The 23,076-nt window shown below is 40.3% G+C and overlaps 1 protein-coding gene across 2 annotated transcripts in view; it reads right to left on the bottom strand.

The window, feature by feature from the left end:
* The window catches only part of SCN8A (sodium voltage-gated channel alpha subunit 8), a 211,587-nt gene that overhangs the window by 22,611 nt on the left and 165,900 nt on the right, over positions 1–23,076 (bottom strand). For both annotated transcript variants that reach the window (XM_051963581.1, XM_051963580.1), the window contains 5 exons: positions 22,545–22,901; positions 18,519–18,986; positions 17,842–17,959; positions 16,938–17,092; positions 1,536–1,709 (listed from right to left, as the gene is read on the bottom strand). In XM_051963581.1, the coding sequence (XP_051819541.1) occupies positions 1,536–1,709; positions 16,938–17,092; positions 17,842–17,959; positions 18,519–18,986; positions 22,545–22,901 (1,272 nt within the window). The remainder of the gene's footprint in view (positions 1–1,535; positions 1,710–16,937; positions 17,093–17,841; positions 17,960–18,518; positions 18,987–22,544; positions 22,902–23,076) is intronic.

Genomic DNA, 23,076 nt, shown 5'->3' on the forward strand with positions numbered 1-23,076 from the left:
TGCTGTATGTTTATAATCTTTGTATCATTCCCAGAGTCTTGCATAAAGTAGGCATTAACCATTATTTGTTAAGGGAATGATGAGGTGGAGGACAGAAAAGTATCTAATAAGTAGCTGTAACACTTAATAGACACCAAGAATGTACTCTAACCTATAATTTCTTAAGGGTCTGGAAGAGGGAGTCATTCTAAGTTTTATTTGGGAATTTTTTTTTGGCTCTAGATGCCTAAGGAGCCAAAACATGAACTCAACCTCTGCGATCTTTCTTGGGATAAACTGGGATAAAGCAGTGAAATGGACCAATACTCCCTAAACCAGCCCCAAATCACTTAGGACAAGAGCAGGTCACCTGAGATCTACTGCAATTGTACTTTAGCTTCAAAGTTCCTCCAAGAGGGCCAAGCTACAATCAGTCTGTTATCTGATATATGAACCAGCTTGAAAAGAACACTGAAATCTCTTTTTCTGTCTTCTTATTCTGATGCTTTTATCCCAGAAGGAAGCTGTCAGGGTGGAGGAAAGAAACCATTTCTAGCTCCCATCTCTGGACTTGTTCCCTAAGACAGTTATTACTATGGGTTTCTGTCTAGATTTAAAAGGGTTCCTTGGCATCTCTCTGTGTGGCCAATTAGACCTGCAAGCTAACTGTAACCAACTTCTACACAGCTTTGCTTCATTGGCACTTTTCTGTACTCGGTAGGAAACAAATTCTCCATGGGTCTTGGTGCTGTGTCCTCTGCCATCTCCATTCACCCTTTCCTTAAAAGGCCACTTCAGCTGAAAGAAGAGGGCTTCAGTTATTACTTAGAAAAAAATACTTTTCCTGTTAATAAAGTCAACAGGGAGCGAAGGAACAATCATGGGATGTGACCTTCAATCGGAAAGAAAACATTTAGAAAAATAACATTCAAGGTAATGCTTATTGTCACCCCAAAAGTATCTCCAAGCATGGTGGGGTGGGAAGTGCAGAATAAAAAATCTTCTAATATTTGATCCTTAATGTCAAAGGAGGTAGTGGTAGGCAGGAGACGGATTCATCTAATATAACTCTTAAAACATTAATAGCCAGACTAAGCCCTGTTTCTATGGCATATTCAGTTCATAAATTTAAGTATTGGGGAACAGAAATTCTTCATCAGCTATTTTTTTATTAAACTCATTTAAGAAAAAGAATAGATCAACTTGTTTTCTTGTGAAAAGTCTTTTTCTTTTTCCTTACATACTGCATTGTTTGGAGCCATGTGAGTCTATGGGCCTGATTCAATGCCAAAATGCCAAACATCCTGGGGCTAAGGGTTAGCTGGCTTGTACCCCAAGCATTCTCAGTTTTATGAAATTACAACTACTCCAACCCACCATTTTGGACACTTTTGCCCCTTGAAAGACCCTCCTCCCCATCCCCTCATCCACCCTTACATTGAACCTCCACTTCCTAGCCTGGCTGTAGCAGGCCCTCCCAAGAGGAATAAGGATGACCCAGTATTCCTGTTTCTATCTCCTTGCTAGAAAGGGTAAGAAGTAAGTGAGACACGTACAGCCACAATGAGAAAGTCCAGCCAGCACCAGGCATTGGTGAAGAACTTGACAAAGCCATACGCTGTCCATTTGAGCAACATCTCCAGGATGAAAATGTAGGTGAAGACCTTGTCTGCATATTCCAGAATGGTGCGAATGGTTTTCCTCTGTTCAATATAGATGTCTTCAAAGGCCTGCAAGAGAGATAATTGTCACTTATGGCTTTGGGGTCACCAAACAAGCAGCCCCCAAATGCAGCATCAGACATCCTGCTCAATTGCACTTGGGCATACAACTTTCCTTTTTTTTTTTCTACCCCCCCCCTTCTGCCTCTGTTATAGGTTTTCTTTATATGAAAAAGTGGTCTCAGCCTCCAGAAACTGCAGATATTATAGATGGCATTCAGTGGCTGAGGAATCTCAGAAGACAGGGAATCCTAGTACTTCCTTCTGACTCCTGTTTCCTGGAAATGAAGGAAGGAGGGCTGGGAACTCCCATCTTAACTCCTAGAACTTCAGTTTATGCCACTGCAGAAAGTTAGACTGAGTTTCCAAGTATTTATAAAAGGGTTGAATCAAGCAAGTTCCTAATGCTTCAGAGAGGCGGTGGGGATAAAAATAAACTTGTTCTCTCAAAGTAGAAAGTCCCTGCTTTGCTCCTGCATCTTATTTAGCAAAATACTCCCCAGTCCCTTTCATGGTGTTTTCTTCATGATAAAATAATCTACTTAAGGACAAGAGATATTTTGCTTTTGTCTTTTTTGTACATTTCTTAGCACAGTACACATATCACACATGCACATACACCATCCATCAGCTGCAGTGTGTGTGAACAGGAAGGGGAGACCTTCCAAAGATGGCACCTTTGCTTAGTGATAATGTTCCTGCAGATGTCTGGGCACATTTGGGTATATCCAGGGTTGTTGTGGCTTAATTAGTGTTTTTTATAGCCTCAGAAATCTTGCTTTGTTGCCCAGACATTTTTCCCCAAATGAAGTCTCTCTCAGGGCCACACATCCTCTCCTTAGGTGTGGAATGGCATGGCCATAGCTGTCTGTCAGTATGGGAAGATGAGTGGTGGCTGCTTGATTGATTTGTCCTGACCATAACTGACCATCTTTTCAATGCTCTCACAATCTAGCAGCCCTGCCAGGGTTCACTTCTCTCCATCTTGACCTTAGCCAATTCAGGCCAACTACATTGGTCGCTACATTCAAATCTTGCTCTCTTTATGGGAGGCCAGTGGCTTAGTGGAGAGAGGGCCTGGAGTCAGGAAAACATGAGTTTAAACTGACCTTAGTAGATGTGTGATTCTGGGCATGTCACAAAAAATAAAAAAAATAAAAATAACCAAAAATCTTTGTTTGGATTTTTCTGATAATAGTTTCCTGATAATAGCAGCTCCTATCTCCAAGGTGGTTGTGAGGTTCTAATGAGGTAATATTTGTAAAACTCTTAGCACACTGCCTGACACACCCTTTCCCCTATCCCCCAGTTCTATCTCTGCTCAAGTTTTCCAAGCCCAACCCTGAAACACTTCCCTCATCTGCCTCCTTGGCTTTTCCTCACATGCTACAGAATGGAGGTGGTAGATATCATGAAACTAGAAAGACTGGGTCCAAGACAAATTTATATTATCTAATCCCAATTGGATCTTCCCTATAGCAAAGCAATCCTTATATTCCCTGCTTAATAGAGTATCTACCCCATTCCCCACCAAGGCCGGCATATGTCTAATTTTTTTCCTCATATACCAAGTCACTTTCTTCCTTGATCTGCCCAGCTGAGGATTTCACCTCTTACTTTACTGAGAAAATAAATGCCACAAATTCCTCTGTATTTCATGTCTTGTTCTTTCCTTCTTCATTCCAGTCTCCTCCACTAGACTGCTTCTTCAGTCATTCCCCTTTCTCTCTATATCCTAGTACCTTTCCTGTTGCTTATAAACATGCTCAAGCATCCCACAAGCCTAATAATACCTCAATAGCCAGGACAATTCTTTCAGCCTATCATCCTATGCTATACTTTCCTAAGCCAAACTCCTAGAAAAAGCCGTCTACACTGCCTCTACTTCTTCTCCCCTCCCTCCCCCACCTCAAACTTTAGTAATCTGTCTTCTGACTTTACCAATCAACTGAAATTGTTCTCTTCATGGTTGCCAAAGTACAAGCCTTTACATTTATTATTATTGAATTTCACTCTATTATGTTTGGTTCAATGTTCTAGTCTGGTGAGATGCTTTTAAATCCTAATACTTAGTGTATTTGTTATTTACCTCACCTCACCTGCAACCCTCTTGGTCATCTTATCAGCTCCTGGTGTGGGGTTTAAAGAACAGTTCTGTGCACATAATTTCTGGACTATATATTTAGCCCAACTTTCTTTCTTTGCCAAGATCTAATCCTGTATCACAAATTTCCTATTTGACATTTCCAACTGAATGTTCTACAAGCATTTCAATGTGTCCAAAACAGAACTCATATTTTCCCTCTGAAATATATCCCTCTCCTGAATTTTCCTATTTCTACTATTTTTATAAAGGCTTCTATAAAGGAATAATCATGCAGATTAACAAGCTCAAATGACACTGTCAGCTTCTCAATATTAGCCACTGCCCCCAAGATTCCTTGTTTTCTAATCTCCTTCTTGTCCTACCTCTACAATAGTCCTTGCATCTGTCCCTTATCTTCACTCATAAAAACACCAAAATGATTAGACCTCCTTTTTATACTATTACAATAGCCTGCCAAGTGGTGGGAGTCCCTGCCTCAAGTCTCTTCCTATGCCAACCTATCTTGTACGTGTGAAGTTACTTTTTGAAACTAAATGCAAGCTTTTACATTTATAATTATTGAATTTCATTCTATTAAGTTTGGTCCAATGGTCCAGCCTACTTAGATGCTTTTTAATCCTGATACTTAATGTATTTGTTATCTACCTCATCTCATCTGCAAATCTGATAAGCATGCAATTTGTGCTGTTATCCAGGTCACTGGTTAAAAAAAAAAAAAAAAAGAGTGAAAAAGTACGGGTGTAATGGGCTGAAACTCGAGTTGATACACTGAGGTCCCAACCATGTGAGGCTAAATAGTAATTGGACCATACTCTATTAATATATATGCTTGGAGAAAGAATAGCCCCTGCCCACTCTTTGTGCAAGTCCTGATGTGTTGTATAGGAAATGACGATTTTGGTGGGTAGAGGCAGGGGGGCAGAGAAGGAAGTGAAAAGAGAGACTGCTGGCTGGCTTCTTGTCACAGCTGCTCACAATGCTAATCCCTCTTCACCTCAAAAAGAATAAAGATTGAAGATTTTCCCTTAACCTAAATTCCTGACTCTGGCTGATTTTAAATACGCGGTCATCACATTTGGCGCCCAAGTGTGGGAACCAAGGACCCTACTTTTACTGAAAAAAGTCTCCAGTGACCAGGAACTTAGGTGAGTATTGTAATAGACAAACAGGGAATTTATTTTCTTAAAGACTAAACTAGTAACCTTTTTTGGCTGAAATGGGACAGATCGTAACTAAAGATTCTCCATCCTCCCCCCAAACCCCCCACCCCCACCCCCACCCAGGAGTGGTGCTATAGAAAGCATGCTTAAGCTGATAGAAGATCAAGGGCTACTTATAACTTGGGAACAGACAGCTAGACTTCTGGGTACATTAAAATGCACCTCTCCTTGGTTCTTGGAGGAAGAGCAAATCTCTCCAGATAATTGGACATTACACATATTACAATGAAAACAGCCCTCACTCAATTTCCATCAAGGCATTCTATTTGTACAATATAATACAGTTGGCCTTAAGAAACCGTATAAGTTCTAGAAGAAAGAAAAAAAAGCTCTAGGAATAGCCAAATGGGGAAGCCTGAGATAAAGGAGGAAGACAATGAACAGATTAATGACCATATCCCCACAGGGCATGGAGACTTAAGTGAGGCTCGAGGGTGTGGTGAATCTGAGGGAGCTTCAGCCCCATCTAAGGAGCAAGTAATTGACTCCCCTCCATCAATTCCACCTTCCAGGATGGAGGGAAGAGGTGTAGTTGGGGGTAAGGGGGGCAGTGAAAGCACTAGCACCTCGCCCCCAGCATCTAGCTGCTCCTATGAGTAGATTGCAAAAAGGACTAACTAGTTAAAGCCAAGGGGGAAGGGAGAGATGTAATGGAACTCCAACTTCACATTTTTCCTGTGATTCAACAGTTTAACTCTTCAGGTCAAGAAAGTAGAAAATATGCTCCTTTTGATATAGAAATCCTCAAGGACCTGAAAAAGGCTTGCACTCTTTATGGGGCTACATCAGCTTATGTTAAGATGCTATTACAAAATTTGGCTTTTGAAATCTTGACCCCTAATGACTGGAAATCTATAGCAAGGATATGCCTAGAACCTGGACAAAACTACTCGTGGCTTTCTGAATATAGTGAGCTCTGTAGGATACAAGCCCAACAAAACAATCAAAGTGGAGTTCATGCTGCAATCACCTGTGACCTACTAACAGGTATAGGTCCTTATGCAGATATTGCAGTACAGATTAATTATTCTATAGCAGCATATGAGCAAATTGCTGCTAATGCTATCAAAGCGTGGGCTTCTCTCTACAATAAAGATGACAAGGGTGGGGCCTTCACAAAAATAACACAAGGGCCAAATGAACCCTTTGCTGACTTTGTGGGACGCTTGCAGACAGCTATCACAAGAACTAATGGGGAAAATGCAATAACAGACATTTTGATAAGGCAACTTGCTAAGGAAAATGCTAATGAGGTTTGCAGAAGAATTATACTAGGACTGCGCAAGGATGCTCCTTTAGAGGAGCTCATAAGACGCTGTGCCATAGTGGACACAGGTGCCTTTTATAGCCAGGCTATGATGCAGACTTCCCAAGATCCCAACATGGGAAGACAGGGTCCCTCCTGGCAAGGGACTTCCAGAGAGATTCGTAGATGCTTTCAGTGTGGTAAAGTAGGGCATCTGAAAGCTCAATGTTGGTATAGAGACAGAATGGGAAAACAGGGTGGGAGAACAAGACCCAATATCTCATGTCCAAAATGCAACAGAGGCTTCCATTGGGCCTCAGAATGTAGACAGATTCAGGGAAACGGGATGAGGGGCCCAGCCCCAGGGCCCAAGGCAAAAAACACTTGGGGCATGATGGCAGTCAATAGTGTACAAAGAGAGTGCCTAGAAGTCCAGTACCCAGACATGACCAATCAGCCAGGAAGCAACCTGATGGGAGAAAGGAATTACAATTGGGGAGAATAGCGCTGTATGCAACTGGGACAACTGAGATACCTCCTGGAGAGGTGAAATCTATTCCTTCTCCAGCCTATGGATCCCTTACCTCCAGGCACAGTAGGCTTGACCATTTCACCTCCTTTTTATACGTACAAAACAGTGTCCATCCACACACTGATGGAAACTGGGGAACATGTAGATAATATCCCAGTCACTAATACAAGTAGACAAGGTGTGACTTATCACCCAGGAGAAGTAGTAGCATCAGGTTTACTCATACAGAATCCTAATAAGCAATCTGATGATAGTCACCCAGATTCTGACTCCAGACCACAAAATCCAAGAATATACTAGACAGCAGCTGTAACAGCTGACCGACCTATGCACATGATCTATATAAATGGCCTACCATTAGAAGGATTGGTAGACACAGGTGCAAATTATACAGTCATTAGAGGTGTCAATTGGCCCAGTCACTGGCCAAAGATTAAAGCAGACACCTACATGTCTGGAGCTGCTGAAGTTAGTGCTGCCCCTATGAGATGGACTTTTGAAGGGAAAACAGGAGTTTTTACTCCTTTTATAGTTGAAAAATGCCCATCAATCTTTGGGGAAGAGACATTTTACAACAATTAGGGTTAAAAATAAGTACTTCAGTTTTTTAAGCAGGGCTGCTGTTGAAGGCCTGCCAACACTTTCACCTGTTCCTATCCAATAGAAAACTGATACACCAGTGTGGATAGAACAGTGGCCCTTAGGTAGCGATAAAATTCAGGCCTTATTAGATCAGCTTGACCAAGGATACTTATAACCTTCCCTAAGTCCTTGGAATTCCCCAGTGTTTGTTGTAAAAAAGAAATCTGAAAAATGGAGGATGTTGATTGATTTAAGAAAGGTGAATGAACAGATGGAAACTATGGGAACTCTTCAGCCTGGACTTCCATCTCCTACTCAATTATCTAGAGAATGGCCTCTTTGGGTCATAGATATTAAGGATTGTTTCTATTCTATCCCTCTGGATAAGGAGGATATGAAAAGATTTGCTTTTTCAGTGCCCAGCGTTAACTTAGCTGAGCCTTATAAAAGATACGAATGGACAGTTTTGCCATAGGGAATGAAAAACAGCCCCAGTATGTGTCAAATGTATGTTGCTGCTGCTCTTGCTCCAGTAAGAAAAGCATTTCCAAAAGTTATGCTATTACATTATATGGATGATATATTGGGGTGTGCACCTGAGGAACAAATGTTAGAAGCATGTCTACAAAAGACCATAGAAACACTAAGGAATTACAAATTGTACATAGCTGCAGAAAAAATTCAAAGACATGCTCCTTTTCAATATTTAGGATATGAACTAAAGTGCTTACAGTACAAAAACTGTCCTTAAGAACAGAGAAGCTAAACACCTTAAATGATTTTCAGAAATTGATAGGAGATATCCAATGGATGCGACCAGTGTTAGGCTTGACTACCTATCAATTGGAACCATTATATGATATTTTAAGGGGAGACAGTGCTTTATAAAGCTTATAAAAGAACTCAAGCTTATAAAAGCTTACAAAAGCCAGCTTATAAAAGAACTCAAGATGCTTTGAGAAAAGTTGAACTGGCTTTATCCAATGTGGTTGAAAGAGTCACTCAAAAACCCTTAGAAATATCAGTTTTTGCCACATAAGAGGCACCCACAGCAGTCCTTCATCAAGGAGACAGTGTGATAAAGTGGGTGAACCTCCTGGCACAACCAGAACAAAGCCTTTCTCCTTACCCAGTACTTGTAGCTAGAATTTTATTAAAGGCCATTAAGCGAGCAGTACCATTATCTGGGACAAGACCTGACAAGATATACACCTTTTATACCAATACATAAAGTAATGTGTGCTGTGAGACCATCCCAGAGTGACAAATTTTATTAGTCATGGCTCCAAATTTTATACATGGGTCTCCATTAAAGACAACCTGGCTATTACATAATTGGTGATGGATTCTTGAAGAAAAAGTTTCTAAAGTTCCTCTTAAAGGACGAACTATCTTTACAGATGCATCCAAACATAATATTTGCACTGTATACTCTCATGACTTAACTATAAAGAGAGTAGTCAGAGCTCCTTTTCAGTCCACTCAGCAGAATGAATTGTATGCAATTATTCTAGCTCTTACTTATTATTCAGGAGACATAAATATAATATCTGATTCGGCCTATTCAGTAGGTGTGGTACAAAGAATTGCCACAGCCCAAATAAAATTTGCAGCCTCTAATATATACAGCTCTTTAAGAAACTTCAAGAGCAAGTGAGAAATCATCCAGGTAAGATTTCCTTTTTGCATGTCCACTCTCATAGTGGACTTCCAGGTCCCATTTTTTTTTTCAGGTCCCATTTTTGATGGTAATTCAAAGGCAGATAGCCTTCTACCTATATTGGTCAATACTCCTTTATTCCAAGAAGCCCAGGCATCTCATTCTAAATATCATCAGGCTGCTTGAGCTTTATGTTTACAATTTGGAATAACAAGAGAGGAAGTTAGGAGTATAGTAAAAGCCTGTACGGCTTGCCTTCCTTTCCACGCTCCTACATTGCCTCCAGGGAAGAACCCTTTGTGCTTTGAGACCCAATGAAATCTGGCAAAATGGATGTGACCCATTATAAATCTTTTGGTTGTCTGTCTTTTATCCACGTTGTGGTAGACACCATTTCAGGATTCACTTTTGCAATACCAGCAGCAAAAGAGACAGCCCGAGTGGTCACTGAATTCCTCACACAAGCATTTGCTATTATGGGTGTGCCACAAGCAATAAAAACAGACAATGTTTCTGTATATACCTCCAAACATTTTGCACACTTTTGTGCACTGTATAAGATTTTACACACCACTGGCATACCTTTTAATCCTCAAGGACAGGCAATAATAGAGAGGAGAAACAGAGACATTAAGACGCTCCTCCAAAAACAAAAGAAAGGGGGAGCCACAGGTAACTCTAGAGAACTTCTAAATCTAACCCTTTATACTATTAACTTCTTGATTTTTGACAAAGATGCACTGGCTCCGGCAGACAGGTTTCATAACCCACCGGAAGGGCAGTGTCCAGTGTGAGCAGCTCCACTATCTTTAGATAATCGCCAGATGATATGGAGAGATCCAGAAAGTGGTGAATGGAAGGGACCAGATAGGCTAACAGCTTGGGGGAAAGGATTTGCTTGTATCTCTACAGGTGGAGAAAGAATCAGATGGGTGCCAATGAGCCGTATTCACCTTGTCCATCGCAGAGAGACAGAGCAGACCCTTGAAATGAAGGAGAAAACCCAAGAAATATTGGGTGGTTCTGTTGCTGATTGTGCTTAACATTGAAAGAGCATGGCAGTTATGGCGTTTGACTCATGGACATTGAAAATTGTTGGACTTCAAAACCTTTAGAAATCATTGGATTCTCTGAGACATGATAAGATTGTTGTAGGACTTGAAAACCCTCAGGAATCATTGGAGTCTCTGAGACTTAAGATTGTTGTAGGACTTGAAAACCCTCAGGAATCATTGGATTCTCTGAGACATAAGATTGTTGTAGGACTTGAAAACCCTCAGGAATCATTGGATTCTCTGAGACATAAGACTTGAAAGCCCTGAGGAGTCATTGGATTTTCTGAGAAATGATAGGACTGTTCCAGGACTTCAAAATCTGCTGGAATCATTGGATTCCCTAACACATAAAAAGACTTTTGCAGGACTTCAAAAATTTGGGGGGATCATTGGATTCCCTGACATGTAAAGCAATGGACAATAGATTGGTTTTGGACTATCTCTTGGCTGCTGAAGAAGACGTATGTGTGACTGCTGTTTACATACCCTCTCTCTAGGACTTCTGGCAATCTTTTACAATACCATGTTGATTTATATTGTTTGTTATACCTCTACTTGCGTGTACAATTCATGTTTGTTACACCACATCGAGCCTGTACTGACTGAGGGGAGGGTCATCATTAATAGCCTCTGGGTTATTGCTATGTGCTTGTGTAATACCTCCCATGCTGATGGGTTTGTGCATAATAAGACCCTTCAGCCCAAAAACCCGCTAGCAACTCCCACTTCCCTTTGGTTCCTAAGAAGTCAGGGATGGCATGACTAAAACAAAAGAAAGTAGGAGATGTAATGGGCTGAAGCTCGAGTTGATGCACTGAGGTCCCAAGTGAGGCTAAATAGTATTTGGACCATACTCTATTAATATATATGCTTGGAGAAAGAATGGCCCCCTGCCCACTCTTTGTGCAAGTCCTGATGTGTTGTATAGGAAATGATGATTTTGGTGGGTGGAGGCAGGGAGGCAGAGAAGGAAATGGAAAGAGAGATTGCTGGCTGGCTTTTTGTCACAGATGCTCACATTGCTATCATGATCTTCCTTCACCTCTGCTGGCTGGGTCCTGTTGCAGCTGCTCACATTACTTATCACCCTTCACCTCAAAAAGAATAAAGATTGAAGATTTTACCTTCACCTGAATTCCTGACTCCGGCTGATGTTAAAATACGTGGTCATCACATACAGGGCCAAGCACAGACCACAAAGGTACTCCACTAGGAACTTCATTCCAATTTATCTTTGATTATTATTAATTGTTACTCTTTGTGTCTAGCCTTTTGACCATTTCAAAGTCATTCAACTGTATTATGCATTTATCCAATGCTTTTCCAACCTTTTTACAAGAATAGCATAAAATATTGCCAATTATTTTGCTAAAATAAAATCTAGGTAAATTATGACTATACCATTCCTCTAACTGACAAGTCTAGTAACCGTGTCAAAAAAAGAAATAAGATTTTTCTGGTATGCTTTTTTCTTGATTCTTTAGAAAAGCCTCTTTATAAAGGCTCTTTCCAGCTTTTATATCTTCCAGCAGGAAGGATAATGTTGAGATCATCTGTGACCTTCTTCTCCAAAGTACAACCTACAGTCTAAGTGAAAAGTAGCAAGTATCCAAAACCAAGTGGCAAATAGCTAATCATTTGAAGGTGAAGGCTATGGCTCCTGCAATGATCTATGTATGGCACCCTCTAATCATTAAAGAAAGCACTACAAATTTCCCCTTGATTTTTATATTTTCAAGAAGTCCTTCTTAAGTCACCCAAGTCACTGTCATGTATCATTTCATCACTTAATTCTTTATTATCCTCCACAACCAAATTTCTGTTCTCCTCTGCCTTATTTAGACTCAGAACAATTCCAATTCTGTACAGAGCTTTCTTATACAGATTCAGGTACACTTGTGGTTCTTTCACTCATAAAATGTCCTTTGTTCACTCAGCCAAAGCAAATCAGAATACTTTCAGGTGAATAATAAAGAGACTTAGTGTTGATCTTGTAATTTTCATTGTTTGAAGGTGGGAGTGAAGGAGAGGAATTCATTTCCTTAATTAACATGTATGCACATTGAATTCATTTATAGATTCCTTTCTAATTCTTTCTTTTTTTCTTTTTTCAGGAAAGAATATTTTGTCTCCCAATTAGCCTATAAGTTTCTCAAATGCAGGGACCATATCACTTCTTTCTTCTGTAGCCCTTATAGGACCTGTAAGTATAAGTCTAGTCAAAGACTGTGTCACCAATAAAGTGTAGAGAAGGGTCCTCTCTAGTACATGGGGTACCAGGTGATTTTGGCCATGGCAATTTGAAAAAAACGAACAATATCACGAAAAATGAAAACAACTCAGCACAGAAGAAATGAATAGTTTTCAATACGGGAGCCATTTCTGAACCAGCAGCCTATGTGATGTTAGAACATCAATTTGTTACAACAAAAATCAAAACCAATTCCAAATCCAAAGCACCAAAATCAAAACCAATTCCCCCCAAAAAGGATAAAGATGAGAAGATAGCGTGCAAATTAGAACAGCTCCAATTTGCCCCATACAGACAAAGTAATGACACTAAGAATTGGGAAGTAAAAAGAGAAAAAGATGCCAAAATTTGATTACCCAGCTTTCCTAGGGACATTTAATTGATAAAAATCAAAAGCATTGTAGAGAACTAGACTAAGAGTTAGGAGTTCCTGAACTCAAAGTCAGCTACTAACAGATTGGCTATGTGATCCAGATGAGGGGAGCCCTGAAACTCTCTTTTTCTCTCTCTGACTTTGGGGGGAAAACTAAGCTCTTCCCTGAGAGACCCGCACCAGGGAATCAATATAAAGAGGTTTCATTCTGTTATTTGGGTAGGGCTAGTTGAGTCCAGGACTACTCCTACTTAGTCTGACCTGGAGATCTAGATTTCTATAGACCTTTATTGAGTTGAAAATTAGCTCAGGATCACTCTCAGTAACTGTCCCAATCTTCCTGAAATCTAGGCTAGGGCAGTAATCTCATTCAATTGAAACTTCTATTGAAAGATTTCAGTCTGATTTCAGCTCAGGCTGCTCCCAGCTTCTAGCCAAGGTTTCAATTATAAAAAGGGGCAGCTGGGTTCAATCCTTTGCAGCCGAGACCCAAAGCAGCAATCATGCCAAGGGATTCTCTGTCTGCTGGAAAGAGTCTTTTCAGCGTTAACCTCACCTATTTCCCTCTTTACCTTCCTGCTAGGATTTCTCTGCTAGGATAGGATTTTTCTGCTAAAAACTTTATATCCCTCTGTTGGGACCTTGCCACGAAGGAATTCAGTCTTTCTAGCAAAGGCTGACTTCCCAATGCCAATAATAAACCTCTTTTGCCAGTTTAACTTTTCGGGTTTGTAAATTCATTTACGAAGGATCTGCGCTGACCAGAAGGGGTTCCCACAACTCCCTGCCCTGGGCTGAACTTCATCAATCCTAATCAAGTTACTTTCTCCTTTAATACCCTGGGCACCAAAAATATGATTGTACATTGGTAGAGGGAGCTCTTTCCTGAGAATCCTCTATACTAATAGAAGCACAGATCTACTTTTAAAAAAATTCCACAAAAACTAACTGTCACAAGGACAAGGCTGATAGAACACAGAAATCATTTCAGTCATTAAACACATGATCTCCATATTAAATGTAGGGACATGGCAACCTAGGGCAACTTTGCTTTACAAGAATTTCAAGTTTAAAACTCCACTAAGGCTTTCGAGTCACTGTATATGACTCAATGAGAGTCATTGTGCACACAATGAGAAGGCATTGTGCACGTTTGTAGAAAGTTAGATGCAATATACAGGTAGGCCAGGTAGTTCAATAAAACTAAAAGTGTTTAAAGACTTTATTAACAATAATGTAATGACCAACCATGATTGCAAAGGACTAACAGTGATGCGTGCTTTTCACCTCCTAAGAGAGAGATGATAGACTCAGGATACAGAATGAGTCATATATCTTTTGGACATAGCTAATGCAGGAATTTGCCTTAATGATGTATATTTGTTATAATGATTTTGGGTTTGTGGGAGGAGGGACAGGGAAGAAGAGGTGGGAAGGGGAGAAAATACGATTTTGCTAATTAAAAAAATGATACAAATTAAAAGACTGAAATGGAAGGACAACAAACAGATTAAAAATGGAATAGCTATTTTGGTACTTCTGCTGACAAAATGACAATGGAACAATTATATTTGGACTTTAAGAGATCTCAATCTCTAATTTATTAAATGAGGGAGTAGAAATGACAATACAGATGACAAGTCCAAGTATAACAGCTAGACCAGAATAAGCATACAGGAAAGAAATCTACCATGTTTCCCCGATAATAAGACACTATCTTATTATTTTTTTGGACAGAAAAACACCAGAGGGCTTATTTTCAGGGGAGGGCTTATTTTAATGAACATTTTTATGTTGTCCTGCCTCAGCTCTCCTCCGTGGCACTGCTCTCAATGGCGCCAGCAAGCAAATCACTGGGGAAGAACAGGATGATGCGCTCACTGCTGTAGCTCTGATTGGATGCGTGACGTGCGTTTCACTGGGGGAGGGGGGGGTAAAAGATGAGGGACGGTGCATACAGAGGGTACCGTAATGTAGCATGTAGCGCAGGGGATCACCTTCACTACAGTAACAATCTCAATAGGGCTTATTTTCGGGGGAGGGCTTATTTTAGAGGAATCTTACACAGTAAGGGGAGGGCTTATTTTCAGGATAGGTCTTATTATCGGGGAAACATGGGTACGTTGGAAACAATACAATTTTGAAGGTGTTGAGGAAAGAATTCTCAAGTTATGTGAAAGAGCAGAAGATTCAGAACAATTGGGAAAAAATCAGAGTTGGTATTACTACTACTGAGAGGATATACAAATATTCAAACATTTCTCATCTCATTTTTATAAATTTGGAGAATGATTAAGGGCATATTTGAAAAAAGAAAAAAACAGGTAGGTTTTTTCAAGTCACACACTTGACTGAAAGGTGAGACAGCAAAAGATCCCTCTTTGTTTGCTGTTTGTTGATTCTTTAAAAAGCATTTAATTCAGAAGTTCAAAACATTCCCCTAAAGGTTCTCCTATAACAAGGCATCTTTCATGCATATGGTTAAGATCATACAAGATTCCTTGCAGGCCACAAAACAAAGGTAACTGGTAATTGATCCTCGAATAAACAGTATCAAGTGGGGCTATAAAAAGAGAAGAGGATGCTTATCCACTGTGTTTGTCAACACTGTGGAGAAGGTTTGGTGCAAATTCCAAATTAAATATGCTCCAATTGGTGGATGATATTGTGCCAACTACTTCAAGCCTAGACAGATTATAAAACTCCTCAAATGAGATCCACAACCATTCAAAATATCTCAACCTAACAATCCACATAGGGGAAAAAAGCAAGTGGGTAAAGAATGCCCATTGTCTAGATTATGATGTATGAGTAATAGAGAAATCACTGAGCTGGTCCGTCAATATCTATCCTTTGGAGAGACTTTAGAGATGGCCATTGAACTAAGCAAGCCCAGAGTTAAACAGGAAGAAGACACAACCGAATTGCTTCTGGGAAATTTCCATGATCCCACAATTCTAAATGAAACAAAAATGAATCACACCAATATGTATACCAATATGCGACTTTCCAAAAACCACAATAACTCAAGAATTAAAATTGCAGGTGCCTCTACAACAGAGACATGTGGTAAGTGTAAGCATGTTGGACCATGTTGCCAATGATGATGTAAAAGAAGGTGCACAGAAGATCCTGCATGAGATGTATGTTTTAGAAAGGGAGAGGCCAGTTGCAGAGCAAGACCCTTGCTATATCTTCTGCTTTAATTATTTCTGGAAATCTGTACTCAAATCATCATAGTACACCATGTTTTAGAAAAGGATCAACTGTAAAGAGTCCAGAGGAAGAAATCAGAATGGTGAAGAGCCAAAAGTTCTTCCCATGTGAAAAGCCTTGGGATGTTTAACATGTGGAAAACAAGGCTCATCAGGCCATGGTGGCTGCTTTCAAATACCCAAAAGGCTACAGAAGGGAAGAGGCAGTGTGGTACAACTGACAGAGCACTGGATGGAGATAGGAAGACCTGGATGTGACCCTGTAGAAATCACTTAATCTCTCAACTTAATTTGTAAAGTGGGGACATCTAGCTTACATGATAGTTGTGAGGACCAAATGACATATTTATAAAGCATTTTGTAAACCTCAACTTGCTAGCTATTATTGTTGTTGTTGCTATTGCAAGAAGAATTAGATTTCTTCTGTTCAATGCCAGAGGGCAGAATTAGAAATAATAAGAAGAAATTGCAAGAAGGCAAATTTAGTCTTAATGGAAGGAGAGGCTTCCTGATAATGAAGACTTGCCAAGTGTTTTGCAGATGGAATTCTTTGGGAAACATGAGTTGTATGGCATGGCTGCTAAGGTCCTTCCTTCTCTGAACATTCTGTGAACCTGAGGGATAAAAGTTATATATCCAAATGTTGATCTGTTTCCATGTGATGTTTAAAAACCTAAAGTTTTTAAAATACCTTTAGCATTCTGGGTGAACCATCTATGCAAGGTTTAGTGAGAACATGGGCAAAAATTGTACAGGATGAAAAATAAGGGGTGTGTCCTGATTTGCACTCCAGGAAGGATACACAAATTGATGAGGACACAAACCTTTAGAAATGCAGTATAGTGTTACTGCTCAGAACATACTCAATTGATACCTATAGAATAAATGGATAACTTAAGAAAAAATCACAGCAGCCTTGCCTGTATTGATATCAATCAAACTGAAAATATACTCAAGTTAGCTTTTTTGCTCATTATTTAGTCCCCTACAACTTACCAGAGCACCACTGCTCAGCAGAATCATGAAGATGATGAAGGTCTCAAACCAGTTGTGTTCCACAATGAGGAAACAGGTTTTCCGTAGGATCCACCAGGACTTACCCAGTCCATCTTCAATGTTGACCTGGCAGCACTTGAACCGCTGGACGCAACCTGAAAAATGCCAAGAGGAACAAATGTGCCTGACCCAGATATACCTTCCTGTTTCCCAACTAGTCCATGTTTCAACATACCAACCAAGAATATAATAGCAGAATCAGAATGCTTGACTCAGAGATGAGTGTGTCGCATTCCACATAGTTGTCAATTAGTAAAGCACAGGTTTGAGCTGATTGTGTCTCTCCTCTGCTCAACAAATTCTAGCAGCTCCCTATTACCTCTAGGATAAAGTACACTTTCTTTGTGTATGTAAAACATGATCCAATTTGGATCCTTTTTCAGGATTCACTTATTCTATGGCACAGCCAGACTGGCCTTCTTGCTGTTACTCACACAACAGTTCATCTCCCATCTCCATGACTTCACTGAGAATCAGAATAAGTCTTTTTATATTGGAAAGAATCATTTGGAGTAATAAAAAATGAACAATTATCAAGCAGGAATGGTCTCCATTGACTGAGACCTTTCCACACATGGCTCTATGCTAGTGAAGAATGAACACAGAAAATGCTAAAAGGAATCACCTAGGAGTCTTGGCTTCCCCTCCAAATTTTCATCCTATTGCGGGTCACATCCTTCCTAATACAGACTATTCTGTTCTCTACAGTATCATAGATGATTTAGGAAGTAGGCACTAAGTCTCTCTCCAACTCTTTCCCAGCTGTAGCCACTGGCAGCAGTTAATTAGGGGATCCTGTTCTCTCCCATCCTCCAAATTAAGCCCTATCCAGACCTTTCCTCACCCTCTGTGAAGCAGGCATCTGGATCCAAGTATTCCTCAGGTTGCTCCACAGGTACTTCCTCCACTTCTGGTTTGATATCAATAGTACTCCCCTCAGATGAACTGGTATCATCCAGTTTCTAGTTTCACAACAAAAAGAAACTCCGATGAAAGCTCCCTCTCCACACTGACAATTGCCCTTGGCATATTATATAGACCATATATCATATATAATTCTAATGTGCATTCCTATTCCCCAAACCCATCACTGGTAACTTAGGATGGTCACACAATTAATGTGATGACCTGAAAATTTACTTTTCTCTGTTGGGATAGTACAATAGTACACAGTATTCAAGTCAATAAAACAAAGGATGATGCTCCTCTGTGCAGAAATTAACTTTCAGATTAGTACCAAGGCTAAAAAATGTAGGCTTTGGAAAGCCTACTAAAATATAATCCTAGATTTGGAAAAGGCTAAGGCTTTTCAGGTCATTAAATTGAGCCTCCCAATATGACTTCAAGTCATCTCTGATCTGGAAGACCCAGATGGATAAATAGGAGTTCTTTCTAGGGAAGACCCTGCAAATGCTCAAATAAATTAGATTTTTAATTTCCCCCAAATCAGCCCAGAGCTAATGCAGCTCTTAAAGGAGGGGGACCCATGGCTAGAATAACAGACGACCCTCTAGTTCTTACATCTTTGCTGCCCTCGGGATCTGACTCGCTGCTGACATCCTCAGTATTGAGATTTTCAAAGTCAGACTCGCCCACAGCAATGGGAACCCGCACAGTCAGGTTGGGGTTGTTGATAAAGGACATGTGGTCCTCATCAATGATATACTTCTCCACGCTGCTACCAATGCCACTCGTGGTACCGTTCCCATTCTTCTGGTAGTCCCCATTTCGGTGAATGTCAGCCCCGGTGTGGTTGGCAATGCAATTGGCCTTTTTGTCATATAGCTCATCCAGGGGCTTCACCTCATCAGCCTCCCGTTTGAAGTGGGTCTGAACAAAGGCATGCACTTTCAATTTAATCCAGGCTACCCCCTTCTTAATTCGGATGACAGAGATCTGTAGGTTGTTCATTTCTCCATCATCATCCGTGGCAGCCAGATTGTCAGCACTGAAGGAGCTTAGAAGCAAGGCTAGAAACAGATTCAGCACCTGCAGTGAGTGGGAGAGAAAAAGAGACTGAGGATACTGACTAGGTCAAGGTCAGACTGACTAAATCTGTCCAGACTTGGAGGATCAGAGAATTCAGTCAAATTCATTATTTCATCAGAACCAACTGTATGGAGCAGATGAACAAGTACTATGGAAAAATCTTTTCTTTCTATAGTGTTTTAAGTAAGCAAAATCACTTCTACAAGGGGTGTGTGTGTGTGTGTGAGAGGGAGAGAGAGGGAGAGAGAGGAGAGAGAGAGAGAGAGAGAGAGAGAGAGAGAGAGAGAGAGAGAGAGAGAGAGAGAGAGAGAGAGAGAGAGAGAGAGAGAGGATCCCCTCACTTTCTCAGCCAAAATCCTTGAAAAAGCTGTCTTCTCTCTGCCTCCCACTTGCTCTTCCCTCACTTTCTGCAGTATGATTTTCTGCATGATCATCTCACTATTTCAGAAATCACCAAGGATCCCTCCATTGCCAAATCTGGTGGCCTCTTTTTATTTCTTGTTGACTTCTCTGCTAATTGCTCCTCTCTTGCTGAATAGTCTCTACTCTCAGTTTTAATGATATTGCTTTCTGGGTTTTCTTTCCACTTGTCTGATTATTCATTCTCAGTCTCCCTTCCTACATCATCATTCACAATACATCTCCTAATTGTGAGGATTTTCCAAGACTGTGTTTTGGATCCTTTTCCCTTTATATAGGCTCTCTTGCTTGGTGACCTCATCAGCTCCCATAGGTTTAATTATTGTTTCCATGTTCTTCAAACCTTCTTATCTCCATATCAAATATAAAATCTGTGCTTGGCATTTAAAACCCTTCACAACCTTATCCAGACTACTTTTCCAGCCTTTTGTCACGACTTCCTTTCATACACATGCATGTAAGCCAAATCAGTCTTCTTGCTATGCATTACAGCCAATATTCCCTCTCTCACTTTTATGGCTTTCCCTGGCCTTCCCTTTCTTCATTCCCCCCCCCCCCCCCAAGATATCAAAATTCCTCTTCCTTCAGGGTGCAGAACCAACCCTACCTTCTCTATTTGACTCTTCCCTTTGGCTGCTTGTGACTTCTTCCCATAAAATTCTATTTTGTATCTACTTATACATGTTATACATGTTGTACTACTTATACATGTTTCCCTTGGCCAGAATGGAGGCTTCTTGAGAGCAGGAACTGTTTGTTTTTCTATCATCAGCGATTGCTTAGCTTATGTGCTTAATAAAATGCTCCTTGATTGATCCTGAAGGCACACCATATCTCCTATAAAGATACCTCTTACTAAGACACCACAGTCTCCTATAAAACTGAAAACTGAGGATCAGTTCAAAAATCCTAAATACTATCCACTAGATATGAAGGAATTTTGATGTAATTCAATGGAGGGAAAACACACACACACACACACACACACACACACACACATGAAATTATAAATCTTTTGAAGTACTGAAAGAATATTCCAACTATCTAGAACCCAGTCACCCAATAATCTTGTCAATTTAAGTGATTTAAATGGAGAATGAGAAAGTAACCAAAACAAGCTTCTAAGTCTGAGTCAATCTAGACATTAAACTTCCTGCATTTTGTTCACAGGAGAGTTGCACTAGCCTTCATTTCCCTTTTTAAAAGTTTGTTGATCTGGTTTTCTAGTCCATAGCAGACAGAAGGGGATTTTACCAGTAATTACAGGACAGCAATAACAAATGAAAACTAATGGCAGGGAAAATGACATAAGACTAGAAAGAAGCTGCTATAAAACCCTCAAAAATGATAGATGTTTGGATCCCCTGAGGCTGAGTACAATAGTTATGGTCTTGAAGCATAAAGAAGGGTTAAGCAAGCAATAGAATATATATTTTAGAAGGTTTTTTATGAAAAATCATTAAATCAAGTTTTGGTTCTCAAAGAGTTAAATCACCAGCTATCTGAGAAATGATGATTCATCAACAATTCCTTTATAGTATAATTTCTGTGCCCAAAAGTACATTAGAGTTATAGTAAAGTAGCTAAGTTTAGTCCTTCAAAAAGGCTTCTTAGAGATGGAGTTTTGAGTTATATTATCAAGATGACCACATTTCTTGATTGTTCCCTTTCTTTACTACTCTAATTCAGGTTCATCCCTTATCTCTCCCTAGCACTACTATAACAGCCTCTTAGTTGACTTCCCAGTTTCAGCCTCTCCCATCAGTGATACTCTCAAAAGCATTGGTAAGATTATATCACCTTCCTGCTCAATAAAGTCCAGTAATTCAATATAACCTCTAGAGTCAAATACAAGCATATGTTTGGCATCTGAAGTTCTTTGCAGATTGGTTCCCCTTAACACACCCAAACCAGCCCTTTTTGCTTTTCCTCACCCAAGACATTCCTAGGTCTAAGTTGGTCCCCATGGCTGGAATGAACTTCCTCCTCAAGCCCACCTCTTGGAATAGCTACTTTACCTGCCAAGCTCAGTTCAAAGGCCCTTCCTGATCTTGATAGCATTGGCCAAAGTGCACATCCCACTTTTTCCAAGCTTGGAGAATGCAGGGTCAGCTCCACACCATGATGGGGCACTGGAGCAAGACTTCAGTTGAGGCAATGAAAACGGCTTACATATAATACATTTTATATAATGCTTCAAGGCTTTCAAAATGCTTTCCATGCAACAACTCCAGTAACTCCATTTTACAGATTAAAAAACTGAGGCTAAGTGAAGAAGTTAAATGAAAAAAAAAAACCCTAACATAGATATAGCACTTTATCATTTATAACATGCTTTACAAATATTATCTCTTTTTCTTTTCATATCAAACCTGGGAGGTAAGTGCTATTATTATTTCCATTTTATTGAATGAGAAAACTGAAGCAGACAGAAGTAAGGTGGTATGTAAAGGCAGGCCTTCTCATTCCAGGCCCCACACTATCTACTGCGCTAACTTGGTCAGTCACCCAGCTAGGATCTGACTACCCATGTCTTATGACATCAAGGCCAATACTCTTTTATTACACACACATGTAATAAGGAACCACTCTAAATTCTTAAGGGAATACAATTCCTACAAAGAAGTCTGAGGAAGATCATTTTAGTAGCTGTGTGTACAGGGAGTGGATCAAGGAGAATGGGCTAAAGGCTAGGAAGTTTCAGAAGAGACTAGCAGGAGGAGTACACACTCCTTGGGGTGAAAACAGAGCAGGTAAATAATGAGATTACAAGAAGACGACTAAGAAGTATTATGAAGTCTTCTAGTCCTATCCTTTCTGATACATAAACCTTTTCTACAACACAACATTGCTGAGTGCTCCATCCAGCTCCTGGCTTGCTTCTCTCGAGGGATGGGGTACTCCCTCGCTAATGAGGCAGCCCATTTTCCATTCAGTGAAATTCCAAGAAATACCATGCCAGGTGAGCTGAAAGGATCTCTTTATTCTATAGTAGGTTTGCTGGGCATGTGGAAAGCAAAGAACAAGCCTGGCTACCATTCTGGCAGACAATAGGAAGGTTCAGCACAGGGGGCTGAGTGATCAAGGTGGGGAGTAAGCTCCAAGTCAGAGAAAACAGATCAATAAAAAGATACTAACCACCAAATTGCCAATGACCATAACCATCATGAAGACAATGAGGCACATGGCTTGGCCTGCCACTTCCATGCAATCCCACATGGTTTCGATCCACTCCCCACACAACACACGGAAAACGATGAGGAAAGAATGGAAAAAGTCATGCATGTGCCAGCGAGGGAGCACACAGTCTTGGTTGATCTTGCAGACACACTCCTTGTAACTCTTCCCAAACAGCTGCATCCCCACCACAGCAAAGATGAAGACAATGATGGCCAGCACCAGCGTCAGGTTGCCTAGAGCACCCACTGAGTTCCCAATGATCTTGATCAACATATTCAAAGTGGGCCAGGATTTGGCCAATTTGAAGACTCGGAGCTAAGAAGGAAAAAAAAAAACCCATAAAAATTATATTCAATTTATTTTTTTACTAACTGCAACTAAGAAAACACAATAAAGTAAAAAAAAAATAAAGATTACTTATTGGTGTCTCTGGGGAGCTCTTAGCCCTTTATATGGAGCAAATTGAGAAGAAAATGTAGGTTATCTCTGC

Source organism: Antechinus flavipes, chromosome 5 (assembly GCF_016432865.1).
Source record: "Antechinus flavipes isolate AdamAnt ecotype Samford, QLD, Australia chromosome 5, AdamAnt_v2, whole genome shotgun sequence".
Lineage (NCBI taxonomy): Eukaryota > Metazoa > Chordata > Mammalia > Dasyuromorphia > Dasyuridae > Antechinus > Antechinus flavipes.